The 26,938-nt window shown below is 36.5% G+C and overlaps 1 protein-coding gene across 1 annotated transcript; it reads right to left on the bottom strand.

Moving 5' to 3' along the window:
• Positions 1-1,465: 1,465 nt before the first annotated feature.
• Positions 1,466-25,464, bottom strand: LOC132280191 (probable alpha-amylase 2). The gene is made up of 13 exons (XM_059782346.1): positions 25,133-25,464; positions 23,418-23,501; positions 23,206-23,239; positions 15,936-15,973; positions 15,532-15,658; positions 15,197-15,423; positions 6,587-6,732; positions 6,376-6,488; positions 5,115-5,203; positions 3,661-3,783; positions 3,483-3,518; positions 1,957-2,055; positions 1,466-1,882 (listed from the first exon to the last, which is right to left on the bottom strand). Exons 2-13 carry the CDS (start codon positions 23,433-23,435, stop codon positions 1,691-1,693), a joined length of 1,242 nt encoding a protein of 413 aa, XP_059638329.1. The 5' UTR covers positions 23,436-23,501; positions 25,133-25,464; the 3' UTR covers positions 1,466-1,690.
• Between the last annotated feature and the right edge of the window lie 1,474 nt (positions 25,465-26,938).

Here is a 26,938-nt window from a genome sequence, read left to right as displayed (position 1 = left end):
GTATGGGTGTATGCATGCGTGTAATTGTCTCATACTTCTCTCTCTAGAATTCCTAGGTGTGTGTATATATATATATATATATATATATATATATATATGAGGGCGGCCACTTGGGTTTGCATGGGTGTATGCATGCGTGTAATTGTCTCATACTTCCTCTCTAGAATTCCTAGGTTTCTTCTTTTCTCTATTGGAGACTACTCTTCCTAAACTTGTGGATTCCTTCAAAGTCATAGGAGCGAAAATTAAGAAGTGAATTGAAGCTAAACAATTCATATTTTTGTACTTGTAGGCGACTCTCTGTTATTTTAACAACATCTCACTTTGTACTTGAGAGTTTCGAGATGATCTTTATATCGTCAAAAACTAGACCCGACAAGCTTTACGACGATATATTATGTGCCTAATTTCGTGTTCGTTTGGCCTATCAACGAAGCATCCAAAGTCTGGTTACGTGCTGTCAGGGGTTGCTGCACACAGGAGCAGCGCATAGAGTGTTTTTCATCAAATTGATGGTCGGCTTGTTCTTGTATTGACGATCAACAACTCATCCAAATGTTGTTTTTCTTATTTTATTTCTATTTGATTCACAAAAACATGTGAAAAAAGAAAAAAAAAAAAAAAAAAAGCACACAAAAAATTCACTTATGTTTCAAAACTCGTTTTCTTACACTTGTTCTATTCTGTCCATAGCTACTCAAACCTTTATGAACCCTTTGAATTCACTAAAAGAATGGACTTAAAAGCCAACAAGAGAGAACTTAGAAAGACATAAAATCATGGAACGACTTTCTTTACACAATGTGAGGGACCTAGAAAGACATAACGAGTCCTGTCTATATTCGTGAGAGGAACTTTGGTTGTCCCTTACGATCCTAGTGAACCCGAATGTCCCAGAGTTTTGGAATCGAGAGTTACCCCCTCGAGGTTTTAGTGAACCTGGAGTGTCTCAGGATTTTGAACTCCAGAATTGCCCCTCGAGATTTGGTGGCCCTCCCATAGTTCTAGACTCAAAGGTTGCCTCGCAAGATTTTGGTACACTTGAGATAACATTCCTGAGATTTAGACTAGCTTTTAATGAACCTAGGAATGTGTCTCGAGTGTTCTGAACTCGAGAATTGCCACTCAAAAGTTTTGGTAGACCTAGGAGAAGGCTTGGACTTTTCAAAAGTTGGCCCTCGAGATTGACTTGGATCAGTGTCCCAATTTGACCTACAAGAGTTGAGTGACTTGAGTCCTGCTACGACACTCTTAGGTTCACTAAAACTTCCCGAATTACCTCCTCAAGGTCAAAGTGAACCTGGGAGTGTCTCAAGATCTTGATCCTTGAGCTGAAATAACAGTCTTGGCTTCGACTTCGTGTCGTGCCACGTAGGCAGTGTATGACAACTTTTAACTTAATGTAATAAGTGAATCAAAAGCGATAAAGCTTGGCCCTTCCAAAAACCACAGACACTTGTAGGACTAAAAAGGAATGGACCAATAGGATTTATTTAGACCGAGTGGCCATTCAAGATGAATAACCCATATTATTGATGTATCCAGAATATACTTTGCAAAATAATCTCCAATAAAATTGAAGATTGGATGCCTTATTTAAGCAAAAGATAATTTCCAAGATGTAACAAAACTCCCTCCCGCTTGCCACCGGGAGAACAATAGCTCAAACGGCGGAAACCTCTAGGGAACATTACTTGTGCCAAACAGCGTATCTGTGGCCAGAAATCGCGAGTGTCCACTCCCTGCCAGCAGGGCACCATGAGCCATCTCCAATCTTCATGCACACTTTCTCCCCAATAATTGCAGAGTAGACATTTGGCTGCGCTTCAAGAATTCGAATAGATGATCGGCTATGAATATCCTGACGCCTCCGGACATCCATCTGCATACATATTTAGAATCTTAGAGACGGTCAAAAATGCCAATTAAGTACATTGTAATTGTTAAGTAGCATACCAGCTTCACAATTTGGTCATGTGTGGTGTCACCCCAATCATAAAAATGGTCATAAAAGACAGTTGGTATCCCCGGATGTGTTAGTATGTATGCATAGCCCTGTAGGGTATGATAGCAATCAATCAGAAGAACAAAAAACTGGAAGGATTCTCTAAACAATGTGGAATATATGAAGAACAAGATTGAAGAGACCATTGAAGACACATTAGTACTAACGAAGGATTGAAAAGGCCCGATGGCATCTCATTTGTTGAACTGAGACTAAAGAAATATTTAATATCAACAGGATCTTCATCAAAAATAAATGCAAAGGTCTGTTATTTGCTATTTTCAATATCAAACAAAAAGTGGAAACTAGTGGATTTGTAGACAGGAAATATAAAATCATTCAAGAATTTATCAACTATGCTTTAGAGTGAACCTATGAGAAAGAGAGATGCACGTAAACTTCATATCTCCACGTCAACTTTAGAAAGATTAGTGATATCAATCAGGCTACTAAATGCACATTGGTCTGGGACTATATAAGATCTAAAGACTGCTTATGGGTAGCCTGGTTTTAGTACAGATAGACTGCTGCTTCCTCCAATTGGAATACAATTTCTGTTGCATCCCAATCCTGCACTTGGAGGACTATGTTAGCAGTTAGACAATTTGATCTACAGCAAATTAGTTTCAGAGTTCGATCTGGTATTTCTATAAGGTTGTTTGATGATCCTTGGTGCTAGAGACAAACTCTTATAGAATTTGAAGAGATCTATGCTAAGCGTAGCAGCCTTATTAATAATAACAGATGGAGATTACCAAGTCCTTCTACTTCCATCTTGCAGCAATTACAAAATTTTATCTTGTCTGTTCCAATACAGGCTAGTTCAGATTCTATTTTGTCAAATGATGGAGCTTTCGCCTTCAAGAGAGCTATAAGTGTTGGAGAGTAACTCAGCCTAAATTTAACTGGTACTATCTTTGCTGGAATAAATCTAGATTCTCAGCCTAAAGAATCTTTTTCCTGGTATTAGTTTCAGTCCACTTCTGCGATGGACTTGCTTTCTCTTGTAATGCGGGGGCATGCCCCTACTTGATTCTCTTTTGTACAATATATCTATAGAATTTTCCATCTTGCCTAGGAAAAAATAAAATAAAATAAAATTATTTATAGCAATTAGCCAAAAAATGAGTTTAGGACCTGGAATGAGTTGCTTCAGAAGAAATTTTATTTTCAAATGCAATGATTGAGACGGGCATTAGTTATCCTTCGTGACACTGTCCAACCAAATTTTCAGAAGTTCCCTAATGATTTAACAACTATTCATAGAAAAAGAAAAGCAAAAAGAAAACAAGAAATCAATAGGCACCAAACCACAATCTGCCATGCACTGGCACCAGAAATCAGAGACCACACAACATGAAAAACCACATGCCTACCATGATAAGTGTAAGGTATTCTACTTAGCAACCAAAAATATGAGAAAATCTAGGGCAGTAAAACAATCAAGTGAGTAAATTCTAATCTTGATTTAAAATACCTCCATAATATGATTTGAAGGAAATGGCCAATGAGCCTGCAAGAATCAAAGAATCTGAGTTAACAGACAGCTAATTACGAACAAAAATTTGAATTCAGGAATGCTAGGATACAAAGGTGAATACATGGAGCAAAAAGGCCAACTGTTACAAGAATAACCAGAAAAAAGTTCCAAGTACCTGAGTTGATCCTGTATCATGATTATCAATGAAAGTGACAGACCTTGAAGGCCACCATCCCATCACTCCTGGTGGATTACCTTGATGGTCACGCAGACGCCAGAATTCCCCTTTTACAGCTTCCTGTGTAGTGACATATAAATGAGCACTGGCAGAAAGTTCAATTCTTTAAGAAATCCAATTTATTGGCAGGTGAATTATGAGAAAGACCTAAATATATCATCTAAACATGGTAGTCATATATTGAACATGGCAGACTGCTTCAACCTATAATATAGAGTTCTTTATTCCAAGGTAGAATTTAGAGGGGTTGATGCAATCCTGACAAGAGATCCAAAGGGGTGGTCCTAGGTGGGGATCCAGGCTAACTCGAGAGGGAATGAAGAATGACAATGGGGACTCCTTGAGATCCCAGGACAAACTCCTCAAAAATCCCTAGTCTTCTCACTTCAATGATGTTCTTGCTCTGTAAGCTTTGGTAGGTCTTGTGTAATAAATGAGAGAATGCTCTTTATATAAGAATGAGTGGTCAGTTTTTAGAACTGGGTAATGTCCCTTTTTTCGGCTCAGTTATAAGAGCTTGGACCACTGAATAAATGGGATAAATGGAGAAGTTATACAAAATTGTAGTAATTTTCAAAAAATATCAATCTGAATGTGCTTCTCCATGTCTGCATGAGTACTCATATAGAATGTCGCAAACAATTCCTTGGGGGGTGGAGCACCAACTAGGAAAAAAAAAATTGCATTTAATGCTCTATTGTCATTCTGCAGGCTTGGTAGGTGGGCATTAGAAGCAGGAAATTAAAGGGCGAAACCGTGTTGTGAGGGGTTTATATCTCTCGAGGTGTCACTTCTTTTCTTCTCAAGCTTGCTTCAAGGAGCTCCTTTGGGTTTCAATTAACATTATTACATTTGCCACCATGTTGGTCCTGATATTAATATTACATTTATGCTTGCGTATGACACTCTCAATATTAGTGCTGACGTGTACTTGTACCCCAATGATCAATGATCAATGAAACTAACATGTTGAAATAGGTAGTCTTTTAACTAACATAGAAAGGGTAAACAAGATAGCATTACTCCCTTTGTCCCAAATTAATATTAGTGGCCCCTCTTTTCTTTTTGGGATGTCCCAAATTAGGTCTCCCACTTGAAAAGTCAAAGAGCAAAATAAATGTTAACTTTCCATAATTACCCTTAAAGTTTTCAAAAATCTCCCAACTTGGTAAAATACATATATAAACTTGAAAGGACAACTTGGTAATTTTAAAAGGAGATGATGCATTAATTTCATGTCCCCTTAGAAAGGTAATAATACCATAAAGGGACAAATAATATGGGAAGGAGGGAGTATTATTTATGGGAGGATGTGTTTCCACATTGAGAACACCGTCTGTTTTCACTGAAGATGAATAGATGTATCTCAACAAAATGCCTTGGCTGAATACCTGAAGAATTCCCTTTGTTGTGAAGTCAAATGCAGCTGAAAGCTTTCCCGTGCCATCAATCCAATTAATTATCCGCTGCCTATGACTATCTGCATGTGGAATTAGTGAACAATATGGAAATATAAATATACCAGAAAAGTTATCTCCAGATGAAGACATACATTAAGAGCTAACTTCGAAGTTATTTTACCAGCAAGAATATCCAAAATCTCATAAAAGTCAATACCACAAGAGCAAAGAGAGAATTGGGGGAGGAGGAGGAGGAGAGAGGAGCGGATGGACAGAATCCATGATAAGAATTAGTCAATAATATCAACATTAACTCTACTCAGCAGGTAAAAATTATCATGGGGATGCTCAATGGTAAATACATAATAGATTGAAGAATAGGCATGTCAAATCTAATGTGACAAATAAATGGCCAAGGGAAAAAAGTTTATCACAAAAGATGTACTTAAAATGAAACTAACCAAAGTGTTACTCCAAGTGTTAATGGGACAAATAGTTGTTTGCTTCAATAAAAATGGGAGATGTAAAATCCATCACAGTAGGTGAATTGTATGAATTGGAAGGTTGCATATAAAGGCTCAAATGCCCAACATTATAGAAAAGAAAATCTACATTGTCATGCTGACATACTAATGCTCTGTTTGGTAGGATGGAAATAAATTGGATGGAAGAAAGAGAAGAAGAGATGAATGGGACATCCCTAGGGAAGAGATTGTGTACTTCCTTCTCTTTGTTTGGTTGGATAGAAGAGAAGAGAATGAAATAATACCTTATTTTGTTTGTTAGGAAAGAAGGGCAGAGAAAGGGGTAATTATAAGGAAAGTTGTGTAATTCAAAAACATTTATAATGGCATTGCCTTCCTTTCATCATGTCTTCCGTCCATATTTGGAGGGAAGAAAATTTGTGAAGGAGGAAGGATGACTCATCCATCCTCTTTTCTCTTCTCTCCTTGCATCCTCTATACCAAACGAAGGAAGTTTGTTTCTTCCTTCTTGTCTTCCCTCCATCCCTCTTCCTTCCTTCCTAACAAACGGAGCATAGATGCTGCAATCAGTTCTGTGATGAAACTCTTGCTCTTGCTTCTTTCTTTTCTTTTTTTCCCTTAAGTTTGAACTTTTCTTTTGACACAAATTGTCAGAATAATTGAAAAATTGACAAAGAATAAGGGTAGCGACTCAGAGCTCATCTTTCTACTTTCTTAATAGTCATGCTATCAAATGAAACATGATTATAGAATAAGAAGTATAGTACCTTGGTTGTATTCCAAATGGTGACCCTTGTAGTTGCAAGAATCCCAAAACTCGCCAACAGAAAAATTTGGCTTTGCGCCATCAATGTATTCTTTTACATATTTTGCTGAATAACTAGACCAGATGATTGAGAAATAAGATGAATGAAAATTACAGGAAAAAACTATTATGAAAAGGGTGAGGAGGGGGGAGGACAGCATAATAAAGTTTACCCTCTAGCAAAATCAAAGCGGAAATCTTGGAAGCCAACAGTATTGCGTAGCCACTGTAGCCACCCAATGATGTCTTTGCGAACAAACTGCTGGGTATGATCAATATTTGGAACACCTTGAAAATTATCCCCAGTGCTTCCGTTACCCTGGAAGATGAGATCAACATGTATAAATGTTCATGATTTAGTATCATAGAAGATGAGAAACTATGGCCATCATGTAAATGTATAGACCCAAGTACTCAGTTCATGTCTCCTTTTACTCATACAACCACAAGCATATATTAACACAAAGCTCACACATAGAGAGAGGCAAGGACACTTATTGAACAATTTCAGTGATATGAATAAGGATGTAGTTGGTTAGTCCACTGGATCTGATACCATAGTTTGAAATTAAGAGTTTCCCGAGACACTTTGAGGCATAATGGCCAATAATTTCATGAACCTACTTCCCTTAATTTTGTGAGGCACAAGGCCTTTTTCTGTACCAAGAAGGGGGGAGGTAAGGTTGAGGATGCGATTTTTGGATGTTCTGATAAAATAAAGTACTTTAATACATCATCCCCAGGTTACTGAGGACATCATTTGACTGTGTTTGGTCAATAAGACTTGGGATGGAAAATTTCGTATAAAACTGAATCCGTAATATTAAATTTTGATTTTTTTTTTTTTTTTTTTTTTTTTTTACAATTTTAAGAGTTAGTTATATAGTCGACTTACCTATATAGTTGACTTACCTCTGCCCGTGGGCAAAATTGGAATTCAAAAAATTTCAAGCAAGGTGCAAAAGGTAACTGCAACTCTGGATTATGCACTTGCCTAATAGGGTTCATGTTATTATGCATTCATATTATTGAACACATTAAGATTTTTAATTTACATGTTCTGATTCATAAAAATTCCTTTTAGAATGCGATGGGTTAAGGACTGGACCCTAGGCGTATTCGCAAGGTCCATGATCTAGACCTAGAGGGGGTGAATAGGTCTTGATGGCTATCTTAACTAATTTTAACTACTTTTTAAATTTCATTTATATTACCACAAAAACGAAATTTTAAATTAACACTAAATCACAATAACCAATGAAACCATCACGCTTTAATCATAGCACATGCAATCATGAGCAATATAAAATAAGATGAAAGCAAGCAAAATGGACGCCAAGACTTTTACGTGAACCATTGAACCTAGTCCAATCAGATCAAATCAACTATATGAAAGAGAAGTTACACTAGGTGAACAATTCTTAACCCCAGGACCCCTAGTTAAATCTTCACACAGATTCATAGTTATTAAAGGCCCAAGGCGCACCAAGGCGCTAGAGGTCCTTTGGAGCCTAGGTGCGAGGCGCACGCCTGAGTGAAGTGAGGCGCACAATTGAAAATTTAAACTACCATAATAACATTCATATCTCATAAGTCATATCAATATTCTAAAAATTACTATCAAATATAAAAAAGTATATCCATCAACTATACAAGCATCCAACAACCATAAAACAGAGCACAAATTTGTATGGCAAAGCAAAATTGTTTTTTGAATGGCAAAACAAAGCACAAAAATAAATAAATTGTTAACAAGGAAAAAAAAAAAAAAAAAGAAGACAGAGAGATGAGAGAACTAGATGAAGAGAGAGATGTAAACAAAGATAATAAGAGAGGAGAGATCTAGAGGAGAAGAGGGAGAGAGAGAGAGTGAGAGGAAAAAAAAAAACTGACGTGGCTTCATTGTTCATCTTTGCAACTAGGGCTTCGCCTTCGTCTCACAATCTCATTCTATCGTTGTTCGGTTAATACTTTGACTCTTGGGCTTTCTTATTTTTTTATTCTTTTGAACAACAGTTCCTTATATCGTATGATTGAGCTTTCTTTTTTGTTTATTAAGTTGCCAAAAGTACCCTTTTTGGTTTAAGAAATAGAACAATCGTATTTTTTGAAACAAATATCAGTGAGGCGCGCCTAGACGCACCTCACAAACAGGACAAGGCGCAACCAAGGCGCGCGCTTAGTAAACATCAGTGAGCCTGGGATGACAACAGGCGTTAAACCTGAGCCTCGAGCCTAGGCGCGCCTTTAACAACACTGCACAGATTGATCCATCAAACTCACACTTGAGACTCTCAGGCACACAGTATGGTCTATCAACAAATAATGCTCCATACGCGATCCGCTTCTTCAATAGTAACTTCATCTCCAGACTAGTCATCCACACAATCACAGTCTTACGATTGTTTGGTGTTGATGTTCAATTTAGCTCTGTAAAAATATAGTATTGACACTCATATACAAACACTCGAGAACCTAATGGATATGATTGATGAATGCACAAATAAAAATATGTATGTACTCTTATGCTTAAAATATCTCTAGCTTGTGGATCTTAATGTATGCCTAGGTTTTCAAAGATTATACGGTATTTATAGACAACAAAGTAATAGAGAGAATAGGGTTTTAGTATTTTAATCCTAAAAATAAATTCCTATCTTGGAAAATTCGATCAATCGAGCACATATGTTGATTGATCAACATGCAACTAGTATCCTTTGATTAATCAGTTGATTGATCAAAGTGTCCATCTTCTATATTTAGGAAATTTCAGAATTAGCAAGTTCCAAAAACACTTTTATGCAATTCAATTATGATTTTCTAAATCAAAACATAAAGTAGATAGTTAGTTGAGATATGATAGCCTAGAATCATGGAATTTGACTTTATTTATGCATATATCTAGGCATAGAATCTGTAATGATTTTATTTAGTTTCCTTTCTTGTAATATTGACATGTGCTCTTTAAGGATATAAATACCATCGTTGTGAATGAGTGAACTTTCTCATTCATGCCTTTACATATTTCTCTTGTAGTTCTTATATGTTGTATTTCTTCTTGGTATCAGAGCCAGACAAGCAGCACCTTTCCACAACCTCCAGCAGCCTTGCGGTTTGTGCAACAGCAACCCTATGCTGTTTGCGACACCCTGGACGCTGCCTGCACATGGTCTTGTGAGTTGTTTTGTTTTGTGATCAAGAGTAGGTATTTCAAAGTTTTTCAAGTTTTTTTTTTCTTTTTACTTTACTCTTCTAGGGTTGGGTAAGTTGGTATAGTTAGTCTCCAACATGCAAATTTAATTACTTGAACAAGAAGAGAGTGAAGCATCGAACCATTAATCAGGCTTCCGAAGAAAATAGAAGACCTTGAAATTAAACTAAAAAAGTGCAAAGACAACACTGTTTGTTTTCATAAGGAACTGAAAACTTAGATTAATTACTGATCATGGGTGAGTCTACATCTGATAATTCTGGTTTGGGCTTTACTTCAAAAGCTAGTACTTCAAATCACATTTCCACACACACACACCCATATAAATATATAAACTCCTCCACAATCTAGAAACATTCCTAACAATGCTACTCCTCAAAATCATGCGAATAGATTCCCTAGACTGAATCCTACAAAGAATTATTATGATCCTCCCACTCTCTGCTGTTCTTATTGAGCCAAGACAGGTCACATTAAATTCTACTGCTTCAAAGAAGACATACGAGGAAGAGAGATTCTTTGCTAGAAATTATAGAAACCCTAATGTCGATTACTGAGTCGTGTTGGAAATTCCTACTCAAAACTAAGGTGATAATTTGTGCTAAGAGTCTTGGAGTCACTCATATACAACCCAAAGAAGATTATGGAAATGAAAAACAACAAAGAACATGTAGAAGATCTATCAAGTTAATTATGAAAAAAAGAAGATCTATCAAGTTTAATCAAATATCTAGGTTAAGGTAAGTTTATACCTTTACAAATATTAATGACCTAAATTGATATTCAAAAGGATCAAAATATTGTTTTAAACATATTTTTCAATAGTAGGGATCGTAGAAATTTTCATATAGATGGTTTGAAATTTGGAATCGGGATTCTTTTGCATAAACAGATTGCTTCTACCAATGTAATCATAGATCAAAATTTACAGACAATTTGTATCATAGTCTAAAATGCTTCAAACGGCTCAATGGATTAATAACTTGGAGAGTGGCTCTCAATCGATGTCTCGGTTGGTCTGTCAATGTAAAATATTTTCAAAATTTTCTTTGAAACATAATTTTAAAGACTTTTTTATTATTATTATATCACATAGAATTCCTATATTGGCTATAAATATGGAATTGAGAACTTAGTTAAAAATCAAAAGAGAATGAATAGGGTTTGCATGGAAAATAGGGTTTTGCTTGTGAAGAAGATTGCTGCATAACATGGAGGAGGGTAATACCTCCTCCCAATAACCAGGAGTTAGTTCTCCTTCCTGGGTGTTGTCTCCTCCACGAACATCTTGGCGTAGCTTGTTTGACAAGATCACCGATACGTCTTTTATAAATCTCCAATATCATTTTGGCTTGAAAGACACGAAGGTTAGCATCACAGAAGAGGACACGGCCATTAAGCTTGATGTTGTAAATAAGAGCAAGAAAATAGAAGAGAAGAATTCTTGTATGTCTCTTAGATGTGAGTACATGTGGGTTTATATAGGAACCGTAGACATACAATCAGTACATTAGTTTAGCCAATTACCAGAAATTAAGCTAATCAAAATCCTATAATCAAGCTAGCAGATTTTATGCATCAGAATATTCCTATAATCAAGCTAGCAGATTACATGTAGCAGAATAGTCAACTTTCCTAATTAATTATAGGCTGTAAACAGCCTATATTCATGACACTCCCCCTCAAGCTGGAGAGTAGATATCAACAACTTCTAGTTTACTGCAAATAGAGTTGAATGCATTCTTTGGAAGAGCTTTAGTGAAGATGTCAGCTAGCTGATTGCAAGAGGGCACGAAAGGAGTCACAATCTCATTTCAAGCCACCTTAGAACGAATGAAACGACAATCCACTTCAATGTGTTTTGTCCGTTCATCAAAAACTGGATTGCTAGCAATATGAAAGGCGTCCTGGTTATCACAGTAGATAGGAGTTGGATCTTGCACTGAGATTCCGAACTCTTGTAGAAGGCTTCTCAACCAAGTTAGCTCACAAGTTGTGTGAGCCATTGCACAGTATTCAGCCTCAGCACTAGATCGAGCAACAACTGATTGCTTCTTACTTCTCCAAGTCACAAGATTACCCCCAATAAAAGTACAATAACCCGTAGTTGATCTTCTACCTGAGGGAGAACCTGCCCGGTCTGCATCAATATACCCTTCAATGCGAAGATGTCCTGAAGATTGGTAAAGAAAACTGTTGGCTGCAAATGAGTGTTTACCATAAAACATAAGGCAGATGGGTCGATTGACCGATACCAGGCAAGATTGGTGGCAAAAGGCTATACTCAGACATATGGCATTGACTATCAGGAGACATTTGCTCCAGTTGCGAAAATGAATGCTATTCGGGTTCTGTTATCCTTAGCAGCTAACCTAGGGTGGACTCTCCAACAGTTTGATGTTAAGAATGCTTTCCTCCATGGCAATCTAGAAGAGGAAGTGTACATGGACCTTCCTCCAGGTAGTGATGAAAGTACCAACAAGGGGAAAGTATGCAGACTAAGAAAATCATTATATGGCCTGAAACAGTTTCCTAAATAATGATTTGGTAGGTTTGCACAAACTATGCAGAAGTATGGATATCATCCTAGTCAAGCAAATCATACGTTATTCCTTCAACAATCTCGGGGAGGTAGAATTACAGTTGTTATTGTCTATGTGGATGATATCATCATCACCAGGGATGATACCGAGGAGATTATGAGACTAAAGGTACATTTGGCCAAGGAATTTGAAATTAAAGACTTGGGTGTCCTACGGTATTTTCTAGGTATTGAAGTGGCTCGTTCAAAGCAGGGAATCTTTGTTTCACAGAGAAAGTATGTACTTGATCTTTTAACTGAGACAGGGATGTTAGCCTACAAGCCTGTGGATACTCCTATCGAACAAAATCATAGATTGGGTGGACAGACTGATGATAAACGAGTTGATAGAGAGAGATATCAGAGGTTGGATGGAAAACTATATATTTGTCTCATACACGACCTGATATAGCCTATGCAGTGAGTGTTGTCAGTCAGTTCATGCACGAGCCACATAAAGTTCATATACAGGCAGTAGAGAGGTCAGGATACTTAAATACTTGAAAACAGCACCTTGTAAGGGTCTTTTGTTTTCAAAACATGATCACTCAATAGTATAGGCCTATACAGATGTTGATTGGGCAGGTTCTGTTTTGGATCGAAGATCAACTACGGTATATTGCACATTTGTGGGTGGCAATCTAGTTACTTGGCGGAGTAAGAAGCAATTGGTTGTGGCCAGGTCTAGTGTCGAGGCTGAATTCAGAGTGATGGCTCACGGTGTGTGTGAATTATTATGGTTGAAGATCTTATTGGGAGAATTGAGGATTGCTTGTCAAGGTCCCATGAAGCTATATTGTGATAATAAGGCAGCCATCAGCATTGCTCATAATCCTGTGCAACATGATCGGACTAAACATGTTGAGATTGACAGGCACTTTATCAAAGAGAAGTTAACAGAAGGTGTGATTTGCACTCCCTATGTGAGGACCAAGGATCAACTTGTTGATATTTTGACTAAGGGAGTCTCTGGCAAAGTGTTCAATTCTGCTCTTGCCAAGCTGAGAATCCGGGACATCTATTCTCCAGCTTGAGGGGGAGTGTTGACATATATAGATAATTGGTTGTATTGTTGACTACACAACTGCTAACATATACAGATAATTAGCTGTACATGTGCTGACAGATTAGGTGCCGATTAGCATAATTATAGGAGCTGATTTTTAGTCTTTAATTCTTTCCTTCTTTGTAGTTATTTCTTTCCTTCTTTGTAATTATTTGTGTACTATATAAATCCTCCACAAGGAGAAGAATAAACATGGAGAATTATTCCTATTCCTTTACCTCTAGAAAAATCTTCACTTACCTTGCAGCTTTGATTGATTGAGATCAAACTTGATCAATTTGTGAAACTTTCAGACTCATTGGCTGAAATTTTGGGGGAATTTGCAGATGTTATGCCTCAAGAACTTCCCAAACAGCTTCCCCCTTGACATGCTGTGGACCATAAGATTGAGTTGGAGCCTGGTGCAAGGCCTCTTTCTCAATCCCCATACCGGATGACACCTTCAGAGTTGGCTGAACTGCGCAAGCAGTGGATAAGTTGTTGGATTCTGGCTACATTCAACCATCCAAGGCACCATATAGTGCACCAGTGTTGTTCCAACGCAAGCAGGATGGCTCGATGAAGATGTGTGTGGACTACAAGGCTCTAAACAAGGTAATGGTAAAGAATAAGTACCCTGTGCCCAGCACAGCAGATCTGTTTGACCACTTGTCAAAATCCTCCTACTTCACTAACTGCTAACATATATAGATAATTGGCGAAGGTATCTATATATGAACCAAAAACAGGTTGTGTAACTCGTTATGATTTTTATGAATTCCTTGTAATGCTGTTTGGTCTAACCAATACCCCAATTACCTTTTGCAACATAATGAATGATGTGTTCTATAGTGAGTCCTTAAAGGATCACTTAAAGAACTTTAAGAATGGTTTCTCCAAACTGAGGCTTTTCAGTTGTCTGTTAAAAAGGAGAAGTGTGAGTTTTGTCACCAAGAAGTAATGTTTTTGGGACATTGGGTCAAAAAATGCTCTAAACCCATGCACAAACTGATGCAAGAGAAGCATAAGCATACAATTGTGATCAATGTATGATTAGATCCGACTGTTTAGCAACAATTATTAAGGATTTAAAAAAACAATTTATGTGTATTAAGATCATCAAGACAAAATCAGTTTAAGGCTGATCAATATCCAACAACTAAATAACCTATTATCAAATTAATAAATTGATTAAAAGAAGAAGAGGAGAGAGAGCAATTGGCAACATTGGTTGTTTGTAGGAGAACTACCACCTTCTCAACAAAAGTTTATGAAGACTGAACTGACAGTTTTTTTTTTATAAGTGAAGACTGAACTGATAATATCTATGGAGATTAGCGAGATTATATAAAATTAAAGCATGGGATAAGTTTTTCTCTAACCCCCAGGTGACTGGGCTACCAGGAGTTCTTAATGACTCCCTCCTACGTAAGATCCAAATAAGGCTGTTTTATCAGCTTACTAACATGCGTCCCAGGCTCCTTGGTGCCTGCTTGGGCATATTATTAGCCCATTTAAATTGAACTTAAAGAGGTGGTGCAGCTGGTTAGAAACTATAATATAATGGGATTAGTTATGTGTGCCCACATGAAAAAAAAAAAAAAAAAAAAAAAAAAAAAAAAAAAAAAAAATTTAAAATTTTGATTGGGGACCTTCAAGGATTCTTTAAAGAAACACTACCAAACCAAGTGGGTAGCTTTTCCAGTGCAAAAATGACAGGCCTGTCTAGTCTAATTTGCTAAATATGTACATGATATTTTCTAAGCAAGACATAGAGAGTGTTGATACCTCCAGCCTCAAGCACAATCAGAGAAAGAACTGTGAAAATTAGCATTTTCTCACACTATATAGCAATCACATGCAATTTAAAAAGGATGGTACTTGCAACACCCTAGATTTCCATGAAGTGACGCAGAAAAAAAGTCAACTACAACTAGAACCCTTACCAATCCACCCGTACAAGTGGTAACAGCATGTTCATTCCACGCTAATGGAATTCCATCATAACGGTTATACATTCCACCATGCCCTTGGGTTGTTCCGATACGATGATTTATGACTATGTCAGCCATTGATCTAACTTTGAACTGCTTCATCTTTTGCAGTAAAGCTTTTAACAGGTGCTCAGACCCATAGGAAGAATTGAGAGAATAAAGGTTCTGTGGAAGGTAACCTACAAATGAAAAGGAAAAAATATATATGTATATAAAAATTCAAGAATATAGTGAAAATAAAAGAATAAAAAAATAGTTTATGTTTCAAAAATGATTTTTCTTCCAACCTTCAGGTGAGAAGGAATGAGTAGCTGGTGGTAACCATGCAGAAGTAAACCCAGACTTCGCAATATCAGGAACCTTGTTTGCCAAGTTTCTCCACCAATCATATTTATGAGACTCCCAGTTGAAAGCCTGTTAAGAGAGACATCATTCAGCTGTACAAACTTAGTGTCAGACTTAAATAGTCAAGAGGTAAAATCTAGACTCATAAAAATTGCATGTCACATTGGTCTGAAAGGTTATAGAATCCATAGTAAGGTCATCTGTTTTTTCTGAATTAACTTGAGAAGTCGTAAAACATAGCAACTATCAGTCCATGTATTGAGTCAAAAGACTAGTTTGAATTGTGGATTAAGTAAATTTTCCTATTCTCTTGAGAATTATAAATAGGCCATCATGACCAAGTTACCTGCAACAAAATTTCTCTTCCACTGCTTATCACTGCCCCTGCAACAAAGATCCAAAACACACTTTAATAAGCATTCACTATCTTAACCTTCACAAACAAAAATTTCAAATACGAACCATACTGTTAATTTGTTTCAACATATCACAACTGAGAGAAACATAAAAATTAGAATGTGAAACCAGTAAGAAACTATTCTGTGATTTTCAATTACTTGTTCATGTATAAAACATATTATCCTCTATAATATTTTTTGTCCTAATAGATAAAGGCAATACACTAAATAGAGTCAAGGGTGTGTAACCCCACACACCATGTATAAATAGAAAGCCAGGAGAGGTAAGCAAACTTATACAATAACCTATAAGCCAAGTGCAACCCCATATGTTTGATTCTGACCACCGACATCACTTTTTAACATTTCCACAAACTATTATGTACTTAGCAACCATACATCTCTTTGACATACCATCTGTAATATAAAGTTAAAAGGTTCATGATTATTGTTTTTGCATTTATATTCTTTTGGTAGACAGTTAATGGCTATGTTGTGCGAAGAGACTTATTTGGATTTGACTTGGTGATTGTTAGCATTTTTGTACATCCAATGTAGAGAATCAATATAGATTTCTGAGTGCTTGGAGAATGATAGCAATAATTAGTTATATACCATATAGATGCTATTTAATAAACAAACAAACATAGCAATATTTAAAAAAAATCTATGTTCATAAATTGGATTTTAAAGAACTGTTCAATTATAAGTTGATCTTTTGTTTTCAAAAGAACATCCCGAATGATCAATCGACTATCTTTACCGTGAAGTTGTGTCCTGAATTTTGTTTCGGCCCGGGTCGCGTTGATATTGCCGTACTTGCGAGGCACTGTAGATGTTTAGTCTATCACAGAGACAACAGCACTTCAGGAGGTGCCGTTGGATATGTTGGTATGGATTATGTTGGAGATCTTGATAGGAGAAGGTCCATGACAGGGTGTTTTTCACTCTTTGTTGGAGTGATCAGTTGGAAGGCGACTTTATAGTCTACACAGTTACATTGTCTACAATTGAGATGGAGTATCTGGTAGCCACAGAGGCAGTGAAGGATGGCTGAGAAGCTTGGTTGGTGATTTAGGCTTGCAACAGGATGGTTTGACTAAGTTTTGCAACAATCAAAGTACCATAAACCTAACTAAATATCAGATTTTCCATGGGAATACCAAGCACATTGATGTCAGTCGCACTTTATCAGTGATATGATTACACAAGGAACTATTGAAGTGAGGAAGAGTGGGACCACAAAGAATCCGACGGATATGATGACTAAGGTCATTCCTACTGTCAAGTCGGACATTATTTGGACTTGAGTGTTATTTGCAGTTGTTGAGGCCTTAGGGGCATGTGGAGTTCGCGAAAGGAGTAGTTGGTATTGTGGAGCTTAGTGGAATTCGAGCCAAGGTGGAGATTTGTAAAGTTGTGGCCAAAAGTTTGTTTCAGCCCAGGTCAAAACATCCCGAAACTGGGTTTGGTGTGGGTCTCCCACCAAAGACGCCGTAATTCAAGGGCAACACCATAAAAAAATAAATAAATTGACCTATTTTCCTCTTGCGAGCGTGGACTCGGTTCTAGAACTTTCTTGTAGCCTAGTATATAAGGGCGTTTAGGGTTTGGGGTGTGTCAAGAGAGAGCACAAGAGAGAGAACCGAAAATCACAGAAAAGAGAGTGAGAGTGAGAGCAAGAGCAAGAGAGAGAGAAAGCTAGGGTTTGGGGGCTGAAACTTGTAATCGCCTGATTTTTGCAAAGTGAAATATTTTGCCAGATTTTTACCATGGACGCAAGCTTGTGCCAAACCACGTAAATCTTTGTGTTCTTTGTGTGTGGTGTGTTTACTTTTTTATCATGTTTCTTGATTGTGTTCTTGGTTAGCGATATTTGTTACAACATTACCTTTCCATGTAATTATCTTTTGTTGATCTTTTACGTTTTGTATGCAATACATATGGTTAACATTTCAAATCGTTACTAACCAAGTTACTCAATCTTAAGAAATAAAAATAAATGAGAAATATATCATAACAATTATCTACCCTGGAATAAGCCCATTAAATGTTCACTATTTCTCATACTATGAATGTTCCGAATTCTATTCCCCATGAGATAAGACAATCTCATTTCTTAGTAATAATAGTATTAGCAGTAACAGTTACAATTAAACAATCTCATTTCTTAGAGAAAAAAAAAGTGCTATTAGTAGTAGTAGTAGTAGTAGTTAACTGCTATGTTACATGGACTCTTCAAACGTAGGTAAAGTACTCGTGCCGGACACACATTATATGGACATGGGTATGGGATATGTGTCCAACACTTTTGGTTGGACATGCACCTAAAAAGTTTATCATATAATTCAAGTTCATTATATTATTGTTGAAAATGAGTGAAAACCCTATATTGGACAGTATGTTACATAAAGACATTATTTTTAGTTTAGAAATAAAAAATATATTTAAATATTTGAATATTTAGTAGTGTCCCCGGGTTCTTTTGCTTTCAGATTTGATACATCCGACGCTTGGATATATACCCGCACCAAACACATGTACCCGAGTCCATGTAACATGGGTTAAATGTTAGGTAGATAGGTGAAACCTTTACTTTGTTACTCTATTCCAAATAATATGCACCTATAGAATATAAATTCTGAAACTAGCAATAATATGAAAAATAAATAAATAATTTCTTCTCACATTTGTCTTAATTATGCCATTTGGAAGCCTCGTCTTGCAACCTCAAGACACTCCTAAGTCCTAACTATACATTCAAATAAGAGTAAAAAGCAGTATGTCAAGGGTAGTTAAACATATAATGATTTTTGTTTAATTAAGATTGTCTGACCACAATAACCACTCTCCACTTTATTATTATAATTTTATTTTCCTGAAAGTATGTTTTATTGATACAATAATAAACAGTATGGTACAAGAAAAGGAAATGTTTGCACAAAGAACTAACACTCAAAGAAAGATTGAGCAGTGCACAACTGAACCAACCAAACTGAGATCAAAAGAATACAAAAAGATCAAGGGCTAAAGCTGGTGGGAAGAAGAAAAATAAGAAGACTATTGTGGCTCAGTCTGACAGAGTTACAAGGGCTAAAGCTGGTGGAGCTAATCCACCTTCTTCTACTCAATATTAGGCTCTTGGAATGTTAGCGGCCTTAATAGGCCTCGAATGCAAAGGGAGGTAAGTTCCTGGATTAAGTCTTTTAATCTTCAATTAGTTATTTTAGTTGAAACAAGGGTGAAGTTTGAGAAGTTTCAGAAAATCACTAATTTTATAAATAAGAACTGGAAGTGGTATGCTAATTATTCTAGCCATCCTAATGGTAGAATCTGGTTTGGGTGGAACCCATCTCTTTTTCATGTTGACATTGGAGAAGATGCTCAAAGTTTGCTTGTGAGAGTGCTGGACCATAATTCCCAGAAGCAGTTTTACGTTACAGAAGTTTATGCTGCAAATTCTGTGGGGGAGAGCAGGAAGTTATGGCATTCTTTAGTTGTGCACTCTCAAGTAGTTGATGCTGCTTGACTCTGGAATGTTGTGAAAACCCATGGTGATAAGGTTGGAGGTTTGAGCATCCCTCAATCAATCATTGATGAGTTTAACTTGGTTTTGGATACTTGTGGGTTGCAGGAGGTTTCTGTGATGAATGGTAACTGGACTAGGCCCAACAATCAGTTTATTAAGAGGAGGATCTGTGCAAAATTGGATGGAGGGTTAGTCAATTCTGATTGGTATGACTCTTTTCCCAATATTAAGATGATCCTTTCTTCTGCTTCCTTTTCTGATCATTATGGATTGGTTCTTTCTTCTTCCATTGACTGTTCTTCAGGTCCAAAACCTTCCAAATTTTTAAAGGTTTAGTGCTTGATGGATGGAGTGGAGGGCGTTGTGTCTAGAGCTTGGGCTCATTAGGTAAATGGGAACCCTTATCATATTTTGCAGAAGAAAATTAGGCTTGTAAAGGAGGAGATGAGGAATTGGAATAAAATTAAACCTTCTATCCCAGATGATGTTAAAGAATGCAGGAAGCATCTTGATGAGGTTCAGTTGCAGCTGCAAACAGATCCTCTTAATGCTACACTTGCGAAGTTAGAACAGACTAGAAGGGAGGAATTGGAATCAGCTTTGAAAATGGAGGAAATCCTTTGGTCTCAGAAATCCAGAATCCTTTTGGCTCAAGGACAATGACAAGTGCACAGGATTTTTTCATAAGAAAGTTTAACAGAGAAGAGCTTACAACTTGTTAACAATCATCTACTCCAAAAGCTTAAGCCATTAGAGAGGGTGTAACTTAAATATATAAATCCTTCAACACGCCCCCTCACGTGTGGCCTTCTTTTGGTCCAACATGTGTTTTTCAATTTTTAATTAGGGTGACGGTGAGGTTTGAACTCAAGACCTTTTGCTCTGATACCATGTTAACAACCATCTACTCCAAAAGCTTAAGCTGTTAGAGAGCGTGTAACTTAAATATATAAATCCTTCAACACAACTCAATTTCCCTAATGCAGAATGTTGATGGAGAATGCTCTAGGGACCAGATGAAGATTAGAGACTTGGTGACTCGGTGGTGGATTTTTATTCAAATTTTTATTCTGCAGGTTCTGTGTCTTCTCCGGGGCCTGTGACTGAGGAGAAGATCAAGTCTGTGGTTATGTCAATTGCTCCTGATAAAGCAACAGGTCCTGATGGTCTCCCAAACAGGTTTTTCCAAAGGTATTGGCACATTGTCAAATCTGAAGTCATTGCTTCTATTCAATTCTTTTTTACCAAATGTACATTGGCTCAAGGAGTTAATAGAACCTTTCTGACCTTAATTCCAAAGAAGAATGAGTGCTTGAGAGTGACTGATTATATGCCTATCTCTCTTTGCAACTCTATTTATAAATTTGTGACTAAGGTGCTTGCAAATAGGCTATCTTCTGGGCTAGTTAATATTGTTGGACCAGAGCAGGCTGCTTTTATCAGAGGTAGAAGAATTCATCATAATGTCATATTACCTCATGACCTAATTAAGGGGTTTGGCTCTAAAACTACTCACCCTACAATGGCACTCAGGGTGGATCTAGCTAAAGCTTATGATTTTGCGTCTTGGACTTTTTTGTAACATATTCTTCAGTGGTATGGATTTGGTAACACTTTAACCTCATGAGTAATGTAGTGTATTTCTTCTGCTCGTTTCTCTGTTTTAGTTAATGGAGTTCCAGCTGGATTTTTATTTTGCTTTTTTGCCTTATTACTGATTTCTTTTCTCAGATGGTTCAAAGGGCTGTCATAGAAGGTCATTTGGAGTTGTGTCATGCTGTTCAGAAATTGGGATCTCAGATTTCTCATGTGTTCTTTGTAGATTACCTGTTTATAACTTTAAAGGCTAGTGTTAAAAATACTAGAAATCTTAATTCTCTCTTTTTTGCAGTTTGCTGATATATCAGACTTGAATTTAAGTCCAGAAAAGAGTGAATTATTCTTCACTAGGTCTTTTAAGAGGAAAAAGAGCATTAAAAATTTACCGAACTTCTCAGTGTGGTCCTTTACAGTTTCTTATCTAGGTCTGCCTTTGGTAGACAGGAAACTTAAGGACTCTCATTGTTCTAGGCTGTTGGACAAGGTTAATTCCAAGCTGTCAGCATGGAACTCTTTCAACTTATCACTTGCAGGGAGGGTTGAGTTAGTGAAGTCTGTTATTTCAGCATATTACTATTAGTCTATTACTAGTCAGCTGTTTTTTCTATCCATTGTTAAGTACAAGACACCATTGAGAGAGGTTAGAAGATTCCTTTGGTCTGGTGATTCTGATCACAGGGTTCATCCTCTGCTTGGTTGGGAGAAGGTCATCTTGCCTAAGGATAAAGGTGAGATGTGCATTAGGAGTTTTCAGAGTGTGGTTAAGTCCAGCAAATGTGTGCTACTTTGGGATTTTTTGCATCTTAAAGAGGCACTGTGGATAAGATGGTTTAGAGATAAATATGTCAAGAGAGCTTAATTTGTTTTTTGGAATTTAATAGGTAAATCTACTGATTCATCAATTTGGAAAGTTATTTTATCAGTTAGAGATTGCATGCTGCAGCATTTGAGATTTTAAGTAATGGTGCCACTTTCAGTCTGGTTTTTTTGACCCTTGGTGTGATGGTACTTCTATTCAGCAGAAATTTGGTTTGAGAAGGCTTTCAGCTGGTTATCAACTTACAGATACTGTTAGTGTTATTTGGAATTCAGGTAGGTGGAATGTGCCATCCTCTTGGCCTGCAGAAATTGCTGTCTAAATAGGAATGTTAATCAGTCAGAGGAGGATGCAGTGATGTGGAATAGTGGCAAATTTTGTTTCAAAGCAGCTTGGAAAATTTGTAGACAACAAGGGGCAAAAGTTCCTTGGCATTCTCTTGTTTGGAATGGATGCAGGCCTAGAATCTCTCTGCAGGTGGTTCCAGTCCAGCGACATTCAAACAATCTTTTGTCAATTGTTACAGTGGGGAGGACTCCAATGTTCATATCTTTTGCATCTGCAGCTTTGCGAAGCAAGTTTGGAGCTGGTTCATCAATCTCTGCAACTAGGATGGCCTTCTGAATGTTCAATCTTTGGATGCAGCCACTCTATGGTTCATTGATAAGTTTGTAAATCCTTCTATGAAGAGCAAAGTATCAAGGTGCTTCTATACTGTAATTATATGGAGTTTATGGTCCTACAGGAACAAGATTCTGCATGGTGGTTCTTGTACTGCAGCAGAACATTTAGCTATGGAAGCTTGTTTAGAAGGGGTTACCTCTTTGGGTGTCTGTAGCTGATTTACATGTGCTGTATTGACTATTTTTTGTTGTGATCTTTGTTTCCTTTAGTCAAGGGTATGCCCTGGACTGGTACTTTCTTTTTGAGATCTCTGATAATTAGCTCTTCTATCATTCAAGGCAACAAGCAGCAGGCCGGTTTCCACTATGCTTCTCCTCATCTGCTCTGCCCCCCCTCCCCTCTCCCAGTAACATTAAGAAAGCAAAAAAAAGAACAGAAACAAAAACAAAAGGAAAAAACATATAAAGGAAACCAGACTGACTTTGGAAAAGAAAGAGGGAGCACTAGCTGCTAACCAACAATTAATGCCATCACATAAAATGGTAAAGCCGATAAACTTAAGGCATTGATGAATTACTCTTCTTTTTTATCAAAATGCAGCATTATTTCAAAGAAAGAAATTAATATTCAAAGAAAATAGAAAGCATACCAGGATTAGTCTGCTGAATACTTTCATCAAATCCCTGCATTGTATTGAAATATGAAATTAGAAAAAGAACCACAACAAGCATGTAAGCTAACCTCATACTTTGAGCTTTAGAAATGAAGAAATAATTCGTAGAAAGAGCAAGTTGTTCTTGAAACACCAAAAAGAGTTCATATGACAGGAATCAAAAAGAGGAATTAAAGTAGGATTCCTACATTGTTCAAGTAACCCATAATTGATCACCAGTCAGTGGCAGAAACTTTGATCCTGGATTGAACAAAGTGGACCAAGAAAGTGTGCTGCATCACGATGAACTAAAATTTTATATTTCATCCACTTATATATAAGCAATATAACCCTAGATCTATCCAAGAAAATTGAGAATAATAGCCTATTCAAGAAGAATTGGCATCATCAAAAATTACAGACTTCTACCAACATGGCAACATGACATCTTCGAAGGAAATAATATTATACAATCAAAATTATTTGTATTATTACTAATAATTTGAAGTTGAAAAAAAAAAATGGAGGAAGGAGTAACCTTCACTAGGGTTATAATACCAGGGGAATAATTTACCCAAACATGGATATAATATACATATAAATATAAGAACAACTTAACTTAACTCAACTCAACAAAGCGTTTTTTCAACTACTTGGGATCTACTAAAAGAATCGTATTTTCCATTCCGCTCAAATCTTGATTTAGACGAATGAACTTGTATGCCCTTACAAATAAGAAGAACCCCATTAAGATATTTTTATATGCATGCCCAACAAGGGCCTCGAAGCCACCACCACAAGGTTAAGAGAGTTGCGCTCTATCGTTTGAGTTGGATGGATCTTGCCCAGTGCACAGCCCCCATGATGTTATTTGTTGTGCATCAAAATAACGTCTTTCTGGAGAATGCAATACTATTACTTCAAAAATCCAATACCATTATTTCGAGAATGCATCACTGAACACCCATCTATTTTGAGAATGCAACACTTATTACTTCCAGAATGCGTATCTAAAAAAATTCTGTTTGTGACTCTCATCACTCACTCCTATAAAAAAATCCTTATTCTCTCTCTATAAAAAGAGCCCTTTTCATTATATAAGTAAAGCCCTAGCTAGCGCCCAACCCTCCCAAACTGCTTCTTATTCCACTTCCTCTTTAAAGGTTTTAACCTTTAGCAAAATTACGCCGTAGAGACCTGTAGTCTCCAAAATCTATAGATGAAATCCCTATGCTATGAAACTACCACAATAGGTTTGGAGAGAGATGAGACCTCTCTACCAATGGCTTATGCAGTACTCAACCTTATAAAGCTTACTACATTTCGCTTTGATCCCTCCCGCGCTTTTCTCGCATATTTAGTATTATTGTTTTTGCTTCACATGTCTTTTTTTTCCCTATGTCGGGCAATAGAGTGCTTAAAGTGGTTTAAGAGGCTACTAAAATTTCTCTAAACTTCATTTATCGATTTGTCTGACCACCCCGAACAACCCCTGGCAGGTTTGATTCATATAAAGGGATTTGTGCAGACTGCAGACATTCTCGAATTAAATGGGTATTGAATGCTTGAGTAATTTGTGCTGCATTCTCAACAACAACTTAGTTTTGATGCATAGCAAGAGGGTGTGTGCCAGAGAAGAATCCACTTCCCCCATTTCCATAAACATTCCACCACCATTAACAACATCATTACTACCACAATAAAAACTAATTTAATAGTAAGATAGACAACTAATGTAAGAACAACAAATATCAATTATCCCTAATATGAAAGAACAACAGCATATTAAATTATCAACAATAATATGATACACAAATGAGAAAATGGCATTAATTTCACAGCAATTTTTCTCTGATAACAAACATAAATAAAATTGGCACGGAATAATATAGATTCAATTTCAGAAGAAGGGTGAGAAGCAAACCGAGATTAGGGGTGGTTTCAGCAAAGGCGATCTCAGCGTAGGTGTGGTTTCGTGCTTATCTCCAAGGCCCATATATATATATATATACACACACACACAAAGCTGATGGAATCAGCGGAATTGGAATCACGATTTTCTAACCATAAGATGAAAAGGCAGGTTGCGATAATGATGAAAGTCGGAATTTATGCCAGAAAGAGAGATTCGATGACCACAAAACCACATCCAGCGTACAATTTTTGTAGGGAATGTTTCAGAAAAAATGAGATGGGCTTTTCAGATTCGACTTTTTTTTGCGAGGGAATGAATCATATTCAAAGGTGTGTGTATATATATACACACACACATACACAAGCAAGACCCAACCGTGATAATGATTTCAGGATGATCAGCTAGTGGAAACAGCGGGCTAAATTGGACGGCTGAGATACACCGAGATCTCTAGATTTGCAACACCTAGCAGGATGTTACTTTTTCTTTTCTTTTTTTCTTTAATCGGATGTGACTTTTTAATTAAATTTCTTTGTAAGTAAGTAAACATTTGCAACTCGACAATTTGGATGTGGACTTCAAGGGTGTGTTTGCGTGAAAAACACCCACAATTTATATAAAACTTTAATTCCCAACATTGACGGTGAGGATTTCAGTCCTTGAACAAATGAATGTGTAAATTTTTTCTTGATGTTGACAGAAAAATAATAATAATAATTAGTGGGAACACTAATAAAATTTCTAGATTTGGTTCTTTGAAACACAACACTACAAACAGGGAAAAGGCTTAAGAGCTAAGCAATCGCATTTCAGCAACACTACAAACTGGGAAAAGGCTTAAGAGCTAAGCAATCGCATTTCAGCAACACTCAGTTTGTCCTTAGTGGCATCAGCACAAGGAATCCGGATGTTACATTTTCATTTTTTTAGTGTTTTTTTTAATCCAATGCGACTTCTATTTAGGGTTATTTATTGGTCCGCTGCTTGTTGCCTTCGCTGGAAGGTCATCAACCATGCATGCATGCATGCATAGATTGATAGACAGATAGATTAGAGAAAACAAAAATAGGATAGTTTTGTTTTTTCAAGTTTGGTGAGTTTAAAATTGTTTTTTTGCAAGCTTTTAACATGTTAATGATGAAAAAGTAAAATTGAATGTGTGATATTTGGCCGGGGTGTCAGTGAATGAGAATGTTACATTTTATTTTTATTATTTTTTTAATCGGATGGGTCTTTTATTTACATTAAGAATATTGAATGATAAAATAGAACAAAAGAAATATGTATTTTATCACTACGTAACCGTATATAAAGTGATTTTTTCAAAAACAAACAAAACATTTCGTCTACCAAACGAAATTGAATCGAGTTTACAAGTACACAATTTATTACTCCCTCCGTCTCATATTAGTTGTCAACTCTAAAAATTTTGACTCACAATTTTTGTTGTGAGTCAAAGGTATCAAAATAGACATCTAGTATGGGATATATGTAGTATATAAGTATATTAAAGAAATATGACTAAAAATAACTAAATGATTTAAAAATAAAAGATGGTAGTGAGTCAAAGTTTTTCAAATTGACAACTATTATGGGACGGAGATAGTAATTATTTGAAATCAAACCTAGGGTCAATATAAACATAAAAAATAAAAATAAAAATCATTAAATGAAAATAATATACTTTTCATTCAGTTCAAAGGCTAGCCCATTTTAAGGAATTTTTAATACATAATTTCTTCCCATCAATTTATTAGTAACAGCAAAGAAAAGAACCAAGGCTTCACCACTGCTCTAACACCCAAAAAAACAAAA

This window comes from Cornus florida, unplaced genomic scaffold, assembly GCF_030987335.1.
Source record: "Cornus florida cultivar Cherokee Brave unplaced genomic scaffold, ASM3098733v1 CherokeeBrave_3.0.0_Hap2_Chr10, whole genome shotgun sequence".
NCBI lineage: Eukaryota > Viridiplantae > Streptophyta > Magnoliopsida > Cornales > Cornaceae > Cornus > Cornus florida.
The sequence above is the reverse complement of the archived record's forward strand: the minus strand, read 5'-3'. Positions and strand labels throughout refer to the sequence as shown.

What these genes read in the sequence shown, in the direction of transcription:
- LOC132280191 (XM_059782346.1), bottom strand. An exon ending in TCATTCCTTCTCACCTGAAG is followed by an intron (nt 15,424 to 15,531) that starts GTTGGAAGAAAA and finishes TTTCATTTGTAG; the next exon opens with GTTACCTTCCACAGAACCTT. An exon ending in ATGATACAGGATCAACTCAG is followed by an intron (nt 3,519 to 3,660) that starts GTACTTGGAACT and finishes TGATTCTTGCAG; the next exon opens with GCTCATTGGCCATTTCCTTC.